The sequence below is a fragment of the Lethenteron reissneri genome, chromosome 64 (genome assembly GCF_015708825.2).
Source record: "Lethenteron reissneri isolate LAM-NWPU_2019-01 chromosome 64, ASM1570882v1, whole genome shotgun sequence".
Classification (NCBI taxonomy): domain Eukaryota; kingdom Metazoa; phylum Chordata; class Hyperoartia; order Petromyzontiformes; family Petromyzontidae; genus Lethenteron; species Lethenteron reissneri.
The window spans coordinates 8,024,861-8,046,924 of record NC_083842.1 but is presented as its reverse complement, the minus strand read 5'-3'; the positions used below and the strand labels follow the sequence as shown (position 1 = coordinate 8,046,924).

The 22,064-nt window shown below is 44.0% G+C and overlaps 1 protein-coding gene across 1 annotated transcript in view; it reads right to left on the bottom strand.

Moving 5' to 3' along the window:
- LOC133358971 (uncharacterized) overlaps positions 1-20,779 on the bottom strand; it is a 30,717-nt gene extending 9,938 nt beyond the window's left edge. The window contains exons 1-9 of the mRNA XM_061577353.1: positions 20,631-20,779; positions 19,073-19,187; positions 12,410-12,466; positions 8,084-8,146; positions 6,345-6,422; positions 4,931-5,008; positions 3,288-3,365; positions 622-666; positions 432-509 (exon numbers count right to left, since the gene is read on the bottom strand). Of these exons, the coding sequence (XP_061433337.1) occupies positions 432-509; positions 622-666; positions 3,288-3,365; positions 4,931-5,008; positions 6,345-6,422; positions 8,084-8,146; positions 12,410-12,466; positions 19,073-19,154 (559 nt within the window). The 5' untranslated portion in view covers positions 19,155-19,187; positions 20,631-20,779. The remainder of the gene's footprint in view (positions 1-431; positions 510-621; positions 667-3,287; positions 3,366-4,930; positions 5,009-6,344; positions 6,423-8,083; positions 8,147-12,409; positions 12,467-19,072; positions 19,188-20,630) is intronic.
- Between the last annotated feature and the right edge of the window lie 1,285 nt (positions 20,780-22,064).

The window sequence follows — 22,064 nt, the reverse complement described above, 5'->3', positions numbered from 1 at the left end:
TGGTATGGAGGAGATCGTGGGTTCGATCATGACGCCTATATATTTGGAGTTTGCATGTTCTCCCTGTCGATGTGTTGATTTTCTCCAGGTCCTCCGGTTTTCCCTCACCATTTAGAAACATACGTTTTGAGTATTTGGCTGTTATACATTTCTACATGATAAGATAGTTCGCTGAGTCATCATTTGTGGCCAGGTAACTTCTGAAAAACAACTATATAGCTAAGTGGGCCTTACACAGGTAAAATAAAAAAATAAAAAAATTATGATAAAAATGTGTTCCGCAAATTTTCAATTCAAAGAAAATGGCCACATTGTCAGAAAGAGACAACTATATGCAATTTGTATTTGTTGCTCATCAACTGTTAGTGACAACTCCTTTCCTACCATTCATGGATTGGTCCCCAATATTTGCGACAGTGTAGAATGTTCACCTGGGTTTTTAGCATACTGCAGGTGGTACGGTTCAAGGCACTCCTCTGTCTTCTCGTAACAGTTGTCCAGCGCGCACTCTTTGGACGACAAAACGACGGAACGTGTTACGAGTGGGCGGACGAGATCGACATGATATCGCGACGTGCGCGGAGAATGCGTTTGAGTGCGTTTCGCTGGCATGTTGCTCACCGAGCACTCGGTCAGGAATGCTGCGGAGGTTCAGCTGTCTCTTGGCTGGAACGAGAAAAGAGGTGGGACAGTGGTGCAGGTGAGAATCGGAAGCATAGCGGAACACGCCAGAGAGATCCAGCAATTACCTTCCATTGCATCATCATGGTAATTATGAGCACCGCCATTTTTTTTCATCATACAGGGTGGTCGAAAATTTAAGACACATAGGGCTATTTAATTTATTTTAACTGCCATTATTATTTTTTTATGTTTATTCTTTAAGTTAATATTGTATCTATTGATTATGAATATTTACGTTTCATCTCCCTTTTTCAGATTACTTTTAAATATGGAAAATGCACTAAAGACAAAGGAGTTCGATTCGTTTTTATTGTTACATATATGCTAAAGAAGGCAGCTGTTATTATTAAAAAAATTATTTCAAAGAATAATTCATGCCGTTTGAACATTTATTAATATACATGAAATAACCCTTTCTGATTTGTTAAAATAAATATAACCCTATGTGTCCTGACTTTTGGGCCATCAAGTATAGATTTTTTTTATTTGACCAAAGTCAGGAAGCACAGGTCCACCAAAGGCCCAAATTGCTGAGCAGTCAGCGTTTTGGGTGTGCCTCACATTTTATTTCTCAAACTTCTCTGTCTCTGTAATGTAGGGCACTTACATTTTTTAACATTGAAACTAGAAGAGGCCTCATTTCTCTGCAATAGAAAATAATAAACAGCTGTCATTTTCATATTCCTCACACAATCCGCTACTCGGAACACTTAAAATAAGCTGCTTTTTATCTAATAACTAGCTTTACTACCCGGCTTCGCCAGGGACTTGGATTCTTGTCTTGGACTAATTTCATATTCCCTTATATTTCACTGAAAAACCCTGAAAAAATTGATGCTTGCAAAAAAGGAAAAAGCCGAAACAAATCAATTGAACTAATTCAGACGTTTTTCACTGAAGGAAAAATCAACCTTAACCCACTTATACGTAAGGTCGATTTATGCAACTCGGGAAAGGAATGACGTGGCAATCTGAAAATAGTCGCGTTCCTTAGAAATTCCAGACAGCATAAGCTGTGCAAATTTCATGCCATCAGAGGTCAGCGATCGAGAGTTTTTGCTGCTTCACATAAACAGATTTATTTTCTGCTTTATATTTAAGAGCGAGCTGAAAAGTGTCGCGTTGACTTAGAAAATCGAGACAGCTGTGCCGCGCATTTGTGCGGGATACACAGTCTACGCGGAGGGTTGGGGGGGGGGTGCGTGACGTCAGAAGGCACACTGCGTAACGCTTCCGCATGCGGGTGACATCACAGATGTGACGTAATCGCTCACTTGCCGTGCAATATACAGTATTGCATGCATTATTGCACCCCCCCACCCCCCCAAAATACAAAAGTATATTTTTAGACTTTTTGCATTGTGTACAGTCTAGAAGCTACTGACATGCCAAATTTCAAATTTGATGCATGTTGGGAAGTATGCTAAACATTTCGAACAGACACACGTATTCACAGATTTCCCTTTTAGACAAATAGATAAAATGCCAAGATAATGTTTTGAGATTTTTTTCAATTCCCTAAAATTTAAAGAATATTCTTGCAAAATAATTACATGAAAGCACAAATGAAACCTTCGAGAACATTATTTAACAACTGTGTCAATATACTGTATTAGTTACTCCCAATTCTTCGGTATCAATTATTGTTATTTAGTTTTCTGAATTTTTTTCTGCAGTTTCAATTCATATCAATGATTATTTGTTCCACGGAAAATCCTATTTCGTCAAGTACCCAGCTAGTTTTGTTGGCAACGGCTCAAAGCAGCCACTAACAACAGAGTTATTGTTGGGGTAGACAGGAACTCAGCCAGCAGCCAGCCAGGAAACTCGAGGCATAGATTATTTTGAATAGTAGTGTGATGGTAATTGGGCCCAGGGATGTATTGCTAAGTGAAATGTGACTTGTTTTTACAAGGACACATCTATCCACAATGCAATGTCCCAGAAACATTCAATACATTTACTTTTCAATATAAATTAGCAGAGTAATACCTACGATTATTGAAGGGTCTTTCTGTTACTCCGTCGTAACCATTCATATGCCAATTTAGAAACTGGTCAAAATATAATCTCAGGCCCCATGGTGTTAAGTGCAGTCTCTAACCCTTAGTAACTCTATCCCTGTGGTCTTTCTAACACGTTGGCCATTTTATATATATATATTTCTTTTAAAGCCACAGTGTCATTGACAATTGTGAGGTATTTTTTTTTATCACAGTTCTAATCGAAACTAGTTAATACATGTATCTATTACAACTGTAGTACAACATGATTACTCTTGTAATAAATGCAATTGCAGCTAAAAATCCTTTACATAAGAAAATCACTAAATTGGAGAAAAAGTGGGAAGTGGCGGAGGGGAGGCAGTCAGGGCATTAGGCAGGGATAACATGAGAGAGAGAGAGAGAGGAGAGAGAGCAGAGCATGGTATGAGGCAATCAGGGCCCAGCACCAACATCAACAACATCAACAACATCAACAACATCAATGACGAGCCGCAGGGATAGACAGGGTAGCCAGCGCAGCATCAACGAGTTCCAGGACATCTGCAGGGGACCCGGCTCAATCTTTCGAAGCCACGCATTTATGAGCACAGCTCTCACCAATGGCCTCGATCTTCTTCTTGTAGATTCTCTGAAAGCATTGCTTCCTGGCGCGCGCATAGCCCTTGCCCTTGCATGCTGTGGGGACAGTGATGGATTGACTCAGAACAACCTCCCGCACCTACCAGACATGCAGATCCCAATTGCATCAACTCTCATTTACACATAAACACAAAAATGTACAGGGACTCCTCTACTTACGAACGAGTTAGGTTCCAGAGGTCTGTTCGTGAAATCGATTTATTTCTAAGTCCAAATTTACTCCTGACGATTCCAAACATGTTGTACGGCATGTACACTGAACACGGGGAATGGCTTTAAAAGTTGTATAATCTCCTGTAGATGTAGATGCCACTGGTTTTTTATGTTCTGCAGATGTAGATGCCACCACCGCCATCTATTGCGCTGCGGTTGAACCTACGACTCTCGGTCCGAACAGGCAACTGGACATATGGGTAGGTTTGTTCGTATCTCTGAAAGTTTGTAAGTCGAATGTTCGTAAGTAGAGAAGTCCTTGTATAACTAAATCGGCTCAAGCCTCCCGTAAATCTGACGCTGCCCCATGCAACAACGAGGCCCTTATGTAGCCACTTCCTCCCTGTCCTCATCTTTTCTGACATATGGTCCCATTTTTCATTATTTTCCTCTTATTTACAAATCGTTCTCTGCTCTCCCCCCTTTCCTGATCCAGTTTATTTTTTCCAGACATTATATCCGTGACTCTACTCCACTTTCAGTGGTGTGGCACAGGTAAAAAAAAAGTTTCTAGTCTTTACCTATATTGTGAAATCATTACGATTGACTAAGCTAATACTGCACATTCAAGGGACATCGTAATATGACTATGTGAGTAATAACCAATCCCATGAGAACTCGGAAGGTAAGCAGAGTTGAACCTGGGTGGTTGCTTGGATGGGAGAGCAAGACGTATACAACAGATGTTATAGACCATTGTGGGTCCATGTGCTGGGCAGCGGAAGACTGCAACAAAATTAACTGTTGAATTGTATGTTTATGCGCTCACACACGTTGCTCTCCCGTGCTACCACGCACTGACCAGTGTGGTGAAGTATGGTAAATTAACCCTCATGACCCGTACGGCCGTGGCAATACCCTCATCCAGCAGTAGACTGCTGGATCAGGATACATGTTCCTCAGAGTAATGATGACCGTCAGATTGCCAACGCAAGTGATGGTTGTTGTGATGGTTGTAGGCCTCCATTGATGACAATGATGAACACGGTGGGTATGAAAGTTAAAACCATGGGCAAGTTCATAAAATCTCCCCTCACCGCCACCTCTGTCCACCCAACAATATAAATGGGCACAGCAGAGTAAATCGGCAGGTCTAGTGTGGTGGGGTGAAGATTGGGCACTCCTGCCTCTCACGTACACGTCCAATACGTCTGGCCAGTGTCGACGAGGAGGTCAAATTGCACTGCAGTAGAGGAGCTCCCTGGAGCTCCCTCTAGCGGAGATCCTTCCACCAGCAGCGGCACGAGCGAGCAATTGTGGGGCCACCTTTATGATCGTGTCAATGATAGCTTGCCCGCAAGTATGCCCGGTGATGATGACCGGCGTTAGTGGCGGCGACAAGTGAAGGTATTGATGGCAACAGAGGAGGGATCGCAGCGAGTTGTTACCTGTGAGCTCGTCATAGCCTTGGCGTGAGTTAATTAGGCATTGCAAGTCCACTTGATCAAACGCGTCCCCCTCGCAGACTGCCATTGCCACGCAGAAGTGTGAAGGAACACAGTTATCGTCAGTACATAAACAACTAAACATTTACCGGATTTGAAGTGCATACAGGAATTCCAAATGGATGATGGCCCAGTTGTGAGGCAGTGCAAAGTGGTTAGCAATCACAGGATAACATAAGGATGACACATCAAGTGGTTCACTTGGTCTACACCTGCCATTCAGGCTTTTTTGTTTACAATGTTATTTATTTATATTTTTAGCCAATCTTAATGCCGATTGTGCTATTGGCGTAGCGTGTCACGAGAGGAAGAATTCCATTCAAACCTATCGTGGCCTTTCATCGTAGAGAACGGCCCATGGAAGTGAATATCATAGAGCCACCTCTGAAATCGCCTTAATTTTGTGATATAACCCGAAGACCCACATTGCGTGTCGAGGCCCTCATCAAGCAGTAGAATGCCTCTTCCCCCCCACCTTTCCACCGCAATTTAATTAATCTTTACAATTCAATTCGACAGTTTGATTGGAAAATCGAATATCATTAAAATGATGGTGGAAGTAGCGACCTCTAGTGGCTGGAGGGGTCACGTTAACCAATTAAATTTAACGTACATTAATAAAAAATAATATCTTGCAAACGCGATTCCATGTGTATCACTTGCTTAAAACATCGATATTAATTGATGAAGTGATGCATCATACCCCTACCTTTAAAACACCTACGTTACAACTTGTGTTTGCAATTTGCAGGAGGCTGTGCTGCTAGAACGTCGTGACACAGTGCAGTGTGGAATTGAATGGAAGTTGACCCTATCCCTGCGCCGGGGAATTTTACAGCATAATTCACTGTTTTCTATACGATAAGATGATGAGATGGGATTTGAAAAGACACTGAAAATGTCACATTTGAAAATACATTTAAATTCCTCTGCTGGTGTGCATCAGTGTTATCTACTTTAAATGGACACTTCAAAAGCCTGGCTTTTGAGTGATCCTGATCTTGGTGGCACAGTCATTCAGGCCCGTAAAATATTGTGCGTGTTACAAATTGCATAATTATCATTATTAAGGGTAGGCCAAACAGTAAAAGAGCATCATGAGGCCTCCTTTGCCAGTACGAAAATGTAAGAATGGGTTTTTCCCCTTTTGTCTGGCAACAAAACTGAAACCCTTTTACGAGGAATCATGTCTGCATTAACCATAATACTTGCGGTCAAAATGCAAACAAATGCAAGTAAAGAGCACTGATTTGTTTTGAAGTTGTCCTCTTCCTTTAAGTTTCCTTCATTCCCACTCAAATATGAGATGCATGCAGTGCCGGGGCTTGCGGTGCCGGGGCATGCGGCTCGCGCTTACTTTCCTCCGGCGTCAGGTACTGGTTGAGCGGTTCCTCGCATTTTGTCTTCACGCTGATGCACTCTTTGAACTGGCAGACTGGTCACACGGAGAGGGCAGAAACACACCATCATAACGACAACGTAAACCCCCACGCACAAACACATCAGAAGGTCCGGCGTAAACGCAAGCATCGTAAACTCATCGGCTCTGTGTCAAGCTTTTGACAACGATGAGGACATTTAAACTGTGGTTTGCACAGGGGGTGGTGGTGTAGGGCTTGGTGCCACAGGGTGTGGTGGTGCAGGGTATGGTGATGCATGGTGCAATTAGCACATGGTGTGGTGGCACAGGTTGTGGGAGGAGAGTGTGGTGCTACAGGGAGTGGAGGTGCAGGATGTGGTTAGTGCCTGGTGTGGCGGAACATTGTGTGGTGGCGCACGGTATGGTGTTGTTAAAAAAACTGCATTGGGTGCCTAAAGAAGATCCCCAGCACGTGGAGTGAAAGTTTAGACAACACATGATCTCGCCAGTAATGTACGTTTGCAATTCACACCGTGCTTATAGCTCAAGGCTATCACAAAAGGTGTGATGCTTCACAAAGCCTGCAGTGGTTTCTCAGTAGGGGACGATGTTGCTACATTTCACAGATTTTTGCAATTTGCAAGTACAGTCGACCCTTCCACATCGTGGGGGTTAGGAGACGAAGGCCCCCTGCGATCTAGAAAAACGCGTAATTTTTTTTGGTCCCCTTGGTGAGCGAAGCGAGCATTCTTTTTTCAAACTTTAACTTTTTACCAAATGTTACTTTTAAAAAAAGGTGTATATTTATGGTATTAAAAGATAAAATACATTAATATCATACAGTACTGTACATATATTTTACGTATTTATGAGTTACTTCACATTTTGTGTGTAGTCTGCTAGCCTTCGTGTGTCATCTGCGGCTTTCGTAAAACTCCCAAAAAACATCCAATTGTATTTCTTGTGCCGACCCCGCGATATATCGAAATCGCGATGGGGAAAGTCATGATGCAGAAGGGTCGACTGTATAGCCTGTTCTCCTTTAACGTGTTTTCATAACGGGAATTGGATATAATGCGATTAATGTATCAGGGAACATTTTTATAACGCGGATGCGAATTGGATAGAACGCAATTGAATCAACAGAACTTACACAACTATGTCGCTAGTAGGAATAAGCGGTTGTACGGCTGACTCGGTGGAGCATCACACAAGCCGGGATGCTTCTAAATGCTACCCACTCGCCTCAGTATTTGTTTAGCCTGCATATGCAACTCACGTGTTATCGCAGACTGTGCTTTCATTCTATTATAATATATTATTTATTATAACGCGATTTTTTTCAGAACGTGGTGTTCTTCAGGAACGCAACTACCACGTTATAGGAGAACAGGCTGGAATTGTTTAATCTTGTCAAATTTGGCTTGTAATGGCAGCACATATGGCCCAGCCACTACCCTGTTTGGAATGGCGTCATGGGATATTTAACATCCACTGTGAAGCCGATAATATGCATGTTTAATATTAGCGGCAGTATTCACCAGGGCAGCCGTGCGACTCGATCTGCAAACCATCCGCAACAAGCGGTGATTATGCTTAACACCTGGTACAACCCGAAAACGCATCAGAGAGTTGAAAGGAATGCCTTTGTTTAAAATGTGTGAATGCATGCACGTGTGTATAGTCTCAATCTGTATGTGTGCATGCGGATGTGCATGTGTACGATTAAAAGTTACCAGTGGCATTTTCTTTGTCGCCACATTGCGTTGTCACCTCGAGGCAGCCAGTGTACTTGCAATCTGGTGAGAAATTCACAATCGCACCCTCAAGGTGACTGTAAGACTGGTAAATAAAACATAAAATACCAGTAAAGGTCAAGGGTTAAATATGCAGATCTGAAATGCCTTGCTTATTTCACTTTTGGCAAAAGGTCCACGGACTATAGGATATCATGCTTACTCTTCCATGCTAGACAGACGTGTTGGAATGGGTGGGAGCACCCACACTTAACCCCCAACACGAAATCTGCATATTGACAATCTGCCGACCAACCATGTTGATCGACAGAGGAGGAGGGATTGAAGAAACTCGCATTTCATTCAACTGCCATGCCAGATTATCGAACCAACACGAGCTCCCAAGCTCTGGATTGGAAGTTCAGCGTACTAAACTATTAAGCCATGGCAGCGTCGTATATATATCAGTAAGAAACACATTCCAGCAGCAGAAGCAAATCTGCAAGAAAATGTGTGTTGAACAGGATTGGATTGCCATTTTGTCATTATCAACATTAGTCGTATTTAATGATTTAGTAAATAAACATCAATAACCCAGACATACCACAAAAGGCAAATCGTTATAATTCCTAAAATAAAACTTTTAACAAACTTAAGAAATAGCCACTAACAGATATATTTATTTGTTCAAATACCATTTGAGGACGCATAGGTCATTGTGTAGCAAAGAAAATAATACAACAGTTGTGTATCAGATATTGTCAATACACTGCTGGATGAAGGCCTTTCTACACCACGGCCCTCCGATGCCAGAATCCGCTTTCTCCAGCACACGACCTGATCCCATCACCTCATCTCCACAGTGGCAATCCTCTGCTCTTGTTAACCTCTTTGTTGAATAATTTCAATTCTGATCCACCTCCAGTAATTGCCTTAGGCATGAACGTAGAATTTCTTTCGGACCTTCCTTTTACCTCCAACAAATTTTCAAACTTGTTGTGTATCACTTTTGCTCTGCACATATTTTATCTTGAGCCCAACTTTGCAACCGTTTTTTGCATGTGAAGTGATTAAATAATTACATTATAAGGTAGCTGTAATTCATTACAAATAAAAACTAAAATTGAAAGATTTTGAAATTACAATAGTTTCATATGAAAATTATAGATATATGAATGAATGCAGTGAGCCGCTGTAAAAAAAATCCACACGGGAATTATGAATCATGTTTTTTTTTACTTCTATTGGTTGCAGAGTACTGTCTAGCGGTTAGAATCCATGTGGCTTCACTTGATTACGATATTTTCACAAGACTACAGTGGCACAATACTGTACACCCAACACTTTTAAGGTTTAGTGGATCACACACAATTCGTGAAAAGTCCCTATTAGTGGGTATTGAGTTGACCATCTCCTGGCTTCCCAGGGTATGGCAGTAAAGCAAGTGGATTAATCTCCCATTTGTTCAACCTGTATGGGGATTGAGTGTTACCCTTCCCTCGCACACGTGGGTTTTCTGCGGATACTGTGGTGTCTTCTCACATCCCAATAGTGTATAGGGCCACAGAGTTTTGGCAATTGTTGAAAACGGTTTTGGCTGCTTTCTTGTTTATCTGTGGCTTTCGACACCGATTAATTGATTCTCTCTCTCTGAGGCTCGAGTGAAAACTGTGCATTACAAATTCAAATGTCTTTTTAACTGTTTTATATTTTAATTGTCGAATGGCAATTGTTATTAATATTTATCCAAAAATGCCTCACTTAGTTTCAAGACTCCATTGTCAGGTGGCTTCCAAAATGAGTTTAGCCTATGGGAGAAAACTGGTGTGCCCAGAGAAAACCCACACTTATGAGGAGGGTTACCCTTAAAGATCCGCATGAGAAGGATTTATTGAATATACTCAATCCAGTAAAGGGATGGAATCCATTTTTCTGACATCTACCTGTCGTTATAGCCCAAGCCTACAATACCTGGTATGCACTGGTGGTTACCCATTCGAGCCCTAACTCGGATTCTAAACCCTCCTTGTCTACTAGCCCATCCAATGTATATAGTAGAAATTAACAATTTGCTAAGATGATTATTATTGTTAATAATAGTTAACCTGTAACTGAATCTGCCTCAAGACATTTTTGCTGCCTGATGCACTTACATGATTATTGGCTTCAATTAACCCTCGGCATGTGGAATTGGGTGTTCCCTCCTGCCCCGACTTCTCTTTAAGCCCCACTTCATCCTATTTAGGCCACTACCAATTTAGTTTTAGGCCCCAATACCCTGCCATTCGCCACGAAGTGATGGTGAAGTGACCACAGCGCCTGTGCCAGTCCAGGTGCACTTGAGTCCACGTGAAGTGTTGAAGGCTCGCTGACAGGTCACGAGACAAACCCAGGTGCTATGGATTGGCTGAGATGACTGGCAGATGCACCAACTGTACCTTCCAGTGTTCTAACCTGTTGTATTTTATCCGCCAGGCGCTCCGCACATTGGTGAGCGTCGCTCCTCTGCCCCACACCCTTCTTAAGACTCCTTATTATTCATCCCCCACCCCTTTCCATTTAGACCCCGCCCCCTCTAACTTGAGGCCCTCCCCACAGATTCCTTTTAGGCCCCTCCCTCCTCTGTCGGCACCCCCTCTTCATCTTTAGGCTCTTTTTTTTACTGGACGCGGGTTTGGGTTTGTGTGTTTAAAGGCAGTACCGTGTCTTTTTTATCCATGAAACTTGGCAACTCTAAGCTAAAGCTGGGTACATATCAGTGGGGGTTTGTGCATGGGAGAGTACATTTTAGTGAGAGACAGCGTGAGTGGGACGTAGTGGTAGTAGTGAGCGGGTAGTGTTAACAGTAGTGAACAGGTAGTGGTAGCAATAGTGAGTGGATAGTGAGTGGGTAATGGTGGTATTAGTGAGCGGGTAGTGGTGGGGGTTGTGCAAGGGTGCTAGCGTGCGTAGGCAGCAGCAGTAGCGGTTGGCGGGGACAGTAAGGGGTGGTGTGGCTTTATGATCAAAATCTCTTTTCGAGCAAAGAATAACAAGGTCATTCGCTGTCGCATACCTTCATGGCATGTGGTGGTGGCGCACGCCTGTACTTCAGCAATGTGTGGAGGCGGTGATGATTAGTGGATCACACATGTCAGAAAATGCCTTTCCTATGGGCGTCGAGGTTGTCATTCTGTGGTTTGCCTGGATAACGCGGTAGAGAAACTGTGGACAGGACTCCATCTATTCCATTATTAATGAGCTGATAGCACCTTAATATATAGAGGACCGCAGAACTTGGGGTGGGGGGGATTTTTGCTCTGGCCCACCATCTGGCTGCCTTTCATTGGTCGTCTGTGGATCCTCTACGTGCCTCCGAGTTGATCTGTCTCTTCAAAAGTGAATATTTTGCAGCGCGTTACAAGTTGTAATTATTATTAGTATACCTCTGGAGTCGATAAATTGGGTCCCGCATTGTGGGGAAGTAATAGTGGTTGTCCTATGGAGACACTTGCCCCACCATAATAATGTGGAATTATCACTACTGGTTCAGGGCTGTAAAAAGGTTATTACTGCCACTGCTCATTTGAGCAAGACATCATCCACAAAAAAAATGTCATGCCAAAATGGTAAGAATGGTAATAAAGAGCCAAGCGGTGCCATACCACAAAGTTTGTGTGGACTATAAAGGAATTGCAGGCATGTGACTACCGGCTAATGTATTTTGCGATAAATTTGCAGATTAAGACATAGATTTTACTTAGACCCAAATTGGGCAAATTTGTCATATGGGTGAACGTTAAAGAATGCTATGCATTGTTTTGCCTTGGTGTCTAAATAAAAAAAATGCAAACAAAATCTTATCTACGAAACAATTCAGGTCAACACAGCTAGCCTGTGCAGATGCAAACCAAAATAATGTAGATTGCCAAATATAATAAAAACCTTTGTATTTCCTATTCTTGGTTCTTTCGGTATTTCCCTTAGTATTTCCCTGCAGCTCAAATGCCGTAGCTCTGTGTTAGCCCTGCTCACTTCTAAGCATCGCAGTTTGTAACTCCGAAAAGCTTTTTTTTTACCCGCCACGGTGTCCCGCGGATTACGGGTGCAGTAATCCACGAATTTCAGGGCTTCAGGGATTACCGAATTGTGGATTTTCGGATTGTTCTGTAATACTTCGAACAATCCTTTTGGGTTAGCACGTCTGTCGGTCCCAAGACAAAAGAGAAGGGTAGCATGAGAGAGCTGGGAGATAGAGCGGGGCTATAAAGAAAAGCAAATGCAATGATATGCAGAATGGATTGATGCGTCAGAACCTGGTGCCTATTGTGTAACTTGAGCTTATACCGTGGATTTCCTCCAGGGAAAACTTGCATTTGTCCTGCACCTGTTTATCTGTGAACTCTAAACACACATGCAAACAAACACACGAAACACACGGACACACAAGGAAATGACATGGTGAGGCGGTTGGGTGAAACATACAGTTGGCATCTATATGTAATTTTGACTCACGGGATATTATTATCCATCTTCATGTTAAATGTTTACCATGGGAAATGTTTGCCATGAAGATGGAAACGAACATTGCATCGAGGTATTGGTCAGCATCTCAAGCACAATTTCTTTGAATGCTTCTGCTATGTGCTACTGATGATCACCTGATATATATGGTTTAAAATCTTAAGCATGTAATACATCACCAACCTTTGAAGCACACAGCTCAAAATTATTCCCAATTGTAATGCAACAAAAAAGAATTATACCTTCACGGACTCCGAATAGAAATAGTGCAAAAATGTTATACTGCGCTAATTTGCATCCCTTTGTGAAACCAACACTGAATATAATGCAGTTTGTTTGACCTATTGAACTTCAAGGCATGCATGTTTGTTTAAACCAGACATAAATGTATCCATAGTTTTCTTAATTAGCAATGCTGAGATACCAGCATGAGGATATTTGAAAATGTCATTTCTGTTTGAAAACTAATTCATATACAACTGCTTTTCGTGTATAGTTTATTTTCCTTCCCCTACACCTCCGATTAGCACGGTAGGCTACATACGGTGCGAAATAAGTTCAACATATATACATACAGGGAGATGAAGTGAGCGCGACTATATTGTATCATGGTGGCTCGCACCCAAAACCATATTTTCACTATGCATACACCCTTGCATGCAAATTATGTACACATGTGTATCCACATAGAGACTGCCACAATATGTCGATGTGTTTGTTATTCGTAGTGGGGAAGTGAAGTTGTAGACTACAATGGATATGGCACGGGGTTAAAGCTGAAAGATTCCCATTGCAAGATAATTTTAGCTTTACCACTGACGCAGTCAATAGTCTTCGAGACCCCTTGTCTTATCTGATGCGCAATGTCTCATCTGGTCTTACCCGATACATAACTGTCTCAATCGGTAGAGAACCATCTATATATATAAAATCGTGTATGTCTGTCTGTCTGTGTGGATTTCGGACCATACGCACTTTCATTGGACGGCGGTTGCCCCTGGCAACGGCTAGCGACGCCTTCGCCGCTTTCATTGGACCTGGCAACGGCTAGCGACGCCTTCGCCAAGGGCTGCAGTTTCATTGGACGGCAGTTGCCCCTGCCAACGGCTAGCCACGCCTTCGCCACTTTCATAGGCTCCGTAAATAATTAAATAATAGCCATTACACAGTATTGTTGGAGCGCTGAGGGGGGGGGGAAGGCACGCCACCCGTACCCTGCCTTTGCCGACTGGACAATTTTGGCGAGGCCGCAGGCTCTGCACGCTACTAGGCCTCGACACCCACCACGCCACTCTGAGGTAAATTCATCAAAGTTTTTCCTACTATTCACTCCACCCCCACCACAATGTGTGCAATTTATATTACTTTTAAACCCAACGCGCCAACAATCGATTACTTAAATGTTCACTGTACAAATAGTCATTAAGCTGGGTCAGCGTACTGCCAGTCTATCATGTAGACTGTAGCCTGCTTATTAAACTCGGTGAGCGTACTGCCACTCTATCATGTACACTCTAGCCTGCTTATGAAGCTGAGTGCGTGTACTGCCAGTCTATAATGTGGACTGTAGCCTGGTTATTATAATCGATTCTTTATATGTTCTTTGTACAAATAGTCATTAAGCTGGTTGAGCGACCCCAGTTCCATTCCAACTCACGCCCACCACCGCTGACGATTATTTGAAACGGACCTGGGCCTCCCCTAGGTCGACTCAGCCTCAAACGCGTAACTGCTGTCGTGTGTGAACATCGTCACTGGGGAGACAAAGGCGGCCGGCCATCGTGGATCCAAGTCCTGGGCGAAGCCGGGTCATGTGTATGTGTGTATGTGTTTATGTGTATGTCTGTGTGTCTCTATGTATGTGTGTATGTATGTGTGTGTATGTGTTTGTGTGTATGTGTGTGTGTATGTATGTGTGTGTATGTGTTTCTGTGTATGTATGCGTGTGTACGTATGTGTGTTATGTGTGTGTCTGTGTGTCTGCATGTATGTGTGTGTGTATTGTGTATGTGTTTGTGTGTATGTATGTGTGTGTTTGTGTGTATGTGTTTGTCTCTGTGTATGTATGTGTGTATGTATGTGTGTGTATGTGTTTGTGTGTATGTCTGTGTGTGTATGTATGTGGGTTTTTTATGTGTTTATGTCTATGCCTGTGTATCTGTATGTATGTGTGTATGTACGTGTGTGTATGTGTTTGTGTGTATGTATGTGTGTATGTATGTGTGTGTGTATGTGTTTCTGTGTATGTATGTGTGTGTATGTATGTGTGTTATGTGTGTCTCTGTGTGTCTGCATGTATGTCTGTGTGTATTGTGTATGTGTTTGTGTGTATGTATGTGTGTGTTTGTGTGTATGTGTATGTCTGTGTGTATGTATGTGTGTGTATGTGTGTGTATGTGTGTGTATGTATGTGTGTGTATGTGTTTGTATGTGTTTGTGTGTTTACGCTCGCATTACACAAATGTCTTGCAGGTCTAAGGCGTTCCTCGCACAGCATTGCCGCTTTATTATTGCAGTCGTTTACTGCCGTGCGCACCCTGAAAGTCGTGTGTGTCTGCAGCAAGCGCGTGTATGTGTACCTATGGACGCGCGCGCGTGTGTTGTGTAGGGGGAACGGTAGTGTAGTGCTTAGCGTGCTGTCTGTGTCTGTGTGTGTGTGTCTGTGTGTGTGTGTCTGTGTGTGTGTCTGTGTGTGGTGTGTGGGGAGCGGTAGTGTAGTGCTTAGCGTGCTGTCTGTGTGTCTGTGTGTGTGTGTGTCTGTCTGTGTCTGTCTGTGTGTGTCTGCGTGTGTCTGTGTGTGTGTCTGTGTGTGTGTCTGTGCGTGTGTGGTGTGTGAGGAGCGGTGGGTGTAGTGCTTAACGCTACGCTGCGCTACCAACCCGGCGAACCGAGTTCGATTCCCGCTCACGGCCACCACCGGTGACGATTATTTGAACCTCCCCTAGGTCGACTCAGCCTCAAACGAGTAACTGGTGTGGCGTATTAACATCGGCACTGGGGAGACAAAGGCGGCCGGGCGTGGTGGATCCAAGTCCCGGGCGAAGCCGGGTCATGTGTATGTGTGTATATGTTTGTGTATGTCTGTGTGTCTGTATGCATGTGTGTATGTATGTGTGTGTATGTGTTTGTGTGTATGTGTGTGTGTATGTATGTGGGTTTTTTTGTATGTGTTTATGTGTATGTCTGCGTGTCTGTATGTATGTGTGTATGTACGTCTGTGGATGTGTTTATGTGTATGTATGTGTGTGTATGTATGTGTGTTATGTGTCTGTCTGTGTGTCTGCATGTATGTGTGTGTGTATTGTCTATGTTTTTGTGTGTATGTATGTGTGTGTTTGTGTGTATGTGTATGTCTGTGTGTATGTGTGTGTATGTGTGTGTATGTGTTTGTGTGTATGTGTGTGTATGTATGTGTGTGTATGTGTTTGTATGTGTTTGTGTGTTTACGCTCGCATTACACAAATGTGTTGCAGGTCTAAGGCGTTCCTCGCGCAGCATTGCCGCTTTCTTTTTTCAGTCGTTTACTGTCGTACGCACCCTGACAGTCGTGTGTGTCTGCAGCAAGCGCGTGTATGTGTACCTATGGACGCGCGCGCGTGTGTTGTGTAGGGGGAACGGTAGTGTAGTGCTTAGCGTGCTGTCTGTGTCTGTGTGTGTGTGTCTGTGTGTGTGTGTCTGTGTGTGTGTCTGTGTGTGGTGTGTGGGGAGCGGTAGTGTAGTGCTTAGCGTGCTGTCTGTGTGTCTGTGTGTGTGTGTGTGTCTGTCTGTGTCTGTCTGTGTGTGTCTGCGTGTGTCTGTGTGTGTGTCTGTGTGTGTGTCTGTGCGTGTGTGGTGTGTGAGGAGCGGTGGGTGTAGTGGTTAACGCTACGCTGCGCTACAAACCCGGCGAACCGAGTTCCATTCCCGCTCACGGCCACCACCGGTGACGATTATTTGAACCTCCCCTAGGTCGACTCAGCCTCAAACGAGTAACTGGTGTGGCGTATTAACATCGGCACTGGGGAGACAAAGGCGGCCGGGCGTGGTGGATCCAAGTCCCGGGCGAAGCCGGGTCATGTGTATGTGTGTATATGTTTGTGTATGTCTGTGTGTCTGTATGCATGTGTGTATGTATGTGTGTGTATGTGTTTGTGTGTATGTGTGTGTGTATGTATGTGGGTTTTTTTGTATGTGTTTATGTGTATGTCTGCGTGTCTGTATGTATGTGTGTATGTACGTCTGTGGATGTGTTTATGTGTATGTATGTGTGTGTATGTATGTGTGTTATGTGTCTGTCTGTGTGTCTGCATGTATGTGTGTGTGTATTGTCTATGTTTTTGTGTGTATGTATGTGTGTGTTTGTGTGTATGTGTATGTCTGTGTGTATGTATGTGTGTGTATGTGTGTGTATGTGTTTGTGTGTATGTGTGTGTATGTATGTGTGTGTATGTGTTTGTATGTGTTTGTGTGTTTACGCTCGCATTACACAAATGTGTTGCAGGTCTAAGGCGTTCCTCGCGCAGCATTGCCGCTTTCTTTTTTCAGTCGTTTACTGTCGTACGCACCCTGACAGTCGTGTGTGTCTGCAGCAAGCGCGTGTATGTGTACCTATGGACGCGCGCGCGTGTGTTGTGTAGGGGGAACGGTAGTGTAGTGCTTAGCGTGCTGTCTGTGTCTGTGTGTGTGTGTCTGTGTGTGTGTGTCTGTGTGTGTGTGTCTGTGTGTGTGTCTGTGTGTGTGCGTGTGTGGTGTGTGGGGAGCGGTAGTGTAGTGGTTAGAGTGCTGTCTGTGTGTCTGTGTGTGTGTGTCTGTCTGTGTGTGTCTGCGTGTGTCTGTGTGTGTGTCTGTGCGTGTGTGGTGTGTGAGGAGCGGTGGGTGTAGTGGTTAACGCTACGCTGCGCTACAAACCCGGCGAACCGAGTTCCATTCCCGCTCACGGCCACCACCGGTGACGATTATTTGAACCTCCCCTAGGTCGACTCAGCCTCAAACGAGTAACTGGTGTGGCGTATTAACATCGCCACTGGGGAGACAAAGGCGGCCGTGCGTCAGTGGTGAGGGAGGGAGAGTGGTGAGGGAGGGAGAGTGGTGAGGGAGGGAGAGTGGTGAGGGAGGGACAGTGTTGAGGGAGGGAGAGTGGTGAGGGAGGGACTCAGCCGCAAAACGAGTAACTGGTGTGGCGTATTAACATCGCCACTGGGGAGACAAAGGCGGCCGGCCGTGGTGGATACAAGTCCCGGGCGAAGCCGGGTAGTACAGCTAGTAGTCTTATAAAATATAGAAGTAATGTCTCATCTGGGACTGAATCCTCGTTGATCTGATAAAAAAAAACTATTGCCCTATCCAATATAGTAATGTGTCATCTAGAACTCTATACTTGTGTAGTGACATAAGAAGGGAGGGGCTGCTGGGGGCTCTGGGATCCCAGGCGAGTCCAGACGCTTAAGCCTCTGGGCGCCAGGCGCTGGGTTCCCAGGGGGTCCAGACGCTTAAGCCTCTGGGCGCCAGGCGTTGAGTTCCCAGGCGCTTAATCCCCTGGGCGCCGCCAACAGGGGGGGGGCTGTGTGTGCTCTGTGGGATGTCTGGTGGCGCACACGGCCCCACCCCTCGTTGGACCAGGCATAAAAGGAGAGCTCCCTGGACGATCGGGGCCCAGTTGTAACTCAAGACCCAAGACCCAAGACCCACGACCAGCCATCTGAAGACCCTGGGATGCTGTGAGAGCCAGTGGTGGGACTCTGGAACTCCCGACTCTACGACCTTGTGAGGGCGAGCGTAGCCAGAGTAGAGTATCTAGAGTATCTAGGCTGTGTAGCTAGGCTGTGTACCTAGGCTGTAACAGAGTATCAGGACTGTTGGAGTGTTGTATTGTAATAAAGAAGTTACATCTACAAGTGTCTCCGGAACCCGTTACACTTGCATTGTTGGATAGAGAACCAGTCTTATTCAATATATAATTTATATAATAATTAACATATTATTTCTATGTTGCCATTTATAGATGATATATATTCTGCATTGTGAAATACCTCGTTTGTTCGTGGTGCTATATTCCTTAAGGACCCTGTACTCGTTCTCTGCAATATTGATGTTTTTTGTCTATAGTTTGTGATTTTGCTGTGCTCACCCACCATGGATCTCCATGGTAAAATAGCCAGGAAACTGGCAAAACGGGATCATCTCTGCAATTCAAGCTCAAACTTAATATCCCATCTGGTACAGAACCTTCATCTCATCCAGTCTACAAGATGCCAGTGACTTGTCAGAATGCATACTACGGCATCATCAATTCATAGCAGCGAAATGAAGGCAACCGGGGACAGCAGCGGCAGCGAGATGGCGCCAAAGGTGCCGTCAAAGCTAAGTCTTAAACGAGTTAGCATTAGCGAATGTGTTAAGTTTTCCAGCTATTAACGAGGTAACTGAGATGATAAAAGTGCATGTGGAAGGAAACATGTGTGTCTGAAATCCTTCTTTGTGCAGGAATGCAATCAAAATCATCCATACTTCGCTTTTCCTTTTCCACTTTTGAGTAACACGGCAGGATCAGCTGGCACAGCACCAACAGAAGCGGCAAATAGGCCTTCATGATGACGTGGCCACGATCTGTACACGATCAACACTGCACACACAGCAATACATTATTTGCTTTATGTTGTCATGAGATGACGTATCTATTGGTATTTTTGTCCCAATGCAACCTTTCCTGTTAGAGAATGATCCACGGAAGCAGATAACACTGAGATACCTCTGATATCCCTTCAAATTAGGTCTGATCCACACACTAACTCGGGGTCGGAGGGAACTTCCCACTCGCCCTCCTGGAGAAAATGTTTGTCAACATTCTCAGACCTATAAATTTTGCCAAATTAAGTGCAGAACTAAATATTTAATGACATTTTTCTGTGCGGTCATTTGTGCCCTATCAACTCACGACACTCAGTTTTAACCCAGGATATCGGTTTTTGTCAGCTCAGCGCTCTGACCATTCGTCAGGTTCAGTGCTCATGCTCGATGTCATAGGGCCAGACTAAAGCACATTCATGTCGATTAGGATTCAATTTGAATGCCCATTTGCTCGTAGCGGCACACTAAGGGCAGCTTTAGGAATTGCAGAGTGGTAGGTCGCCCATTCTGCTTTTCCTCCTTGTAGTCTGTACTCAGAAGTCCCTGCTGGATATAATATTGAATTTTTTTAAATATTATAAATCTTGTTTATCCAGAAAAAACCTCACTGAGTCTCACGTCTCTTGTTTAAGAGTCCTGCCAAGTTTTCAAGTGAGGGGTGATGCTGCTGTGCATAATCCAAATTGAGAAAATTTCCATGTACAGTACTTAGTTTCGCATTGAGATGTTTGGTTAACACCAGTAACATTCTGTGCTTTCTTACCTCTAGATGAAAAGCGGAGAACCCGAAAGAAACCCATGCAGAAGGGGAGAACGTACACAATGCACGCAGAGTCGGTAATCGAACCCAGAGACGTCTTGCTGTAAAGGCACAAGTGTTACCACTTCGCCACCCTGCCGCTCAAATCTCTTCCCCCGTTTAAGAACAGACTAGGAGCCTTTTTGTCTTTGCCCATGACTGCACCCGTCAATTACAAAACCCTCTTTCTGTAGAATTGTACGCAGAACACGTTGTGGTGAAACGTTATTAGTTTAGATTGTATTTATTTAAGCAGGAAGGGCACAATGAGCGACAGTTGCAATCAGAATCTTTATTTGGACTGGAGGAATCCGATGAGCTATGGATATCCTTTTCACAGATGTCTAGTATGGGCGGGTCAGCAAGTTACAAGAGCAAACAATAGGAAAACTATAGGAGTGTAAAATAGAGAAAATGGTAAGCAAGTCACTAAATATAAATATATAATACTTGCTTTCATTATATAGGTCCGATTTAACACGCTTGGGCAAGGCAGCAAAGCAACAACAAAAACAGTCCAGGACCACACCAAGATAAAATGTCAATTTAACATTGAACTATCGATACACAGGTAAGGATCAAAGTTACAAATCACATTTTGCGAATGTGACTGTATCCAGCACAAGATGCAACACATACCTTGCACCGTCGGTGTGAGTTGAGCGTTAGCATAAGACGGAGTCGAGCTGACAACTGACTTGGTAACGAGTGGGTGGTGACTCTTAGTGCTTTCACATTGGTATCATTTCCTCTTCGAGAAGTGACTGTTGTGGATGCCCTATAGCGATGCAATACTGCGTGCCTCCTCAATGGGGCGGGAGGGGGTCAAATCGCAAACACACAATAATGAACAACAATATTTTAACCAATTGTCATTTTTGTGACGTATCCCAACCAGCTAGTAACTGCAAGAGCATACAAAAAAAAATCAACGGACGCTCAGCATGCGTGACGTAATTTGTTTGCGCTGCGTTGCTTACTCTTGGAAACCACATTGTTTACGATCAACGAGTTTTATAAAGGTCTTTGGTATCGCTGTAGGTTACCATATGGGTTAAAATGTTATCGTAGTTATTCTATATTGCCAGATTCATACATAATTATTCACTAGTGATTCGCATGTATGAAATTATTTCACACATTTAATAATCCCCTCGTGTCCCCCCTGGGGCATTGCCCCCCCCCCCAAGTCCGCGTACCCCCGGTTGAGAACCACAGCACGATAGTACAGACCATCACCAATTCAATGCCCACGTTATGTCTCTAGTTACGCTGCTTCGTTACTCATCGGCTTCCCGTAAATGGGACTAACACATCACTCACCCGCAAGATTCCGTCATTGACTTTTGTTTTTCACACTTTATCCGAGATGCTTGAGAACTAAGTTGCATCTGTGGTGATTGTTACATTGGGGAAACGAAACGTCATGTCTCCGACCGTGTACGCGAGCACAAGTCAGATTTGAAACATGGCAGGACTAATTCTTCCGCAGTTGCTGACCATTATTATAACGCTGTGGGCTCCCATGATATTGTTTTTTCCGAGACCAAAGTGCTTTGGAAACCGTCTGGCTACTATCAAAGGTTTGTTCATGAAGCCATCCAGATATATAAACATAGACATAACTTCAATCGAGAAGATGGATACAAATTGAGCAATCATTGGAAGGAAGTTATTAACCATGTAAAAACTTAGCTGCTCTATAGTTGGCCTTCATACCCACAATTCCAGTTTCTTATGCCCATCCCGGCTCATTCCAGTCTCTTGTAAATTTACCGTGCTTCAGCATCCCACTCTCCTCTGACCCATGCCCCCCACCCCCACTCTCTCTATCCCTGGCACCCCCTCCCTCATCTATATAATCCTTTGTTACTAGCAGCTTTTTGCCTACTTCAGCAAGTGTGTCTTGCTGTGGTTGTTCACACCTGATGACGGGCGCTTGTGTTGCGCCCGAAACGTCGTGACTTAATTTATTTATTTTTATTTTTTCACCTACGTGACTTTACCGAAAGAACCAAAGAGTATGCTTGAGAGCACATGTGGTCAAAATGTGCCCGCAATTGTGGGTTTTGA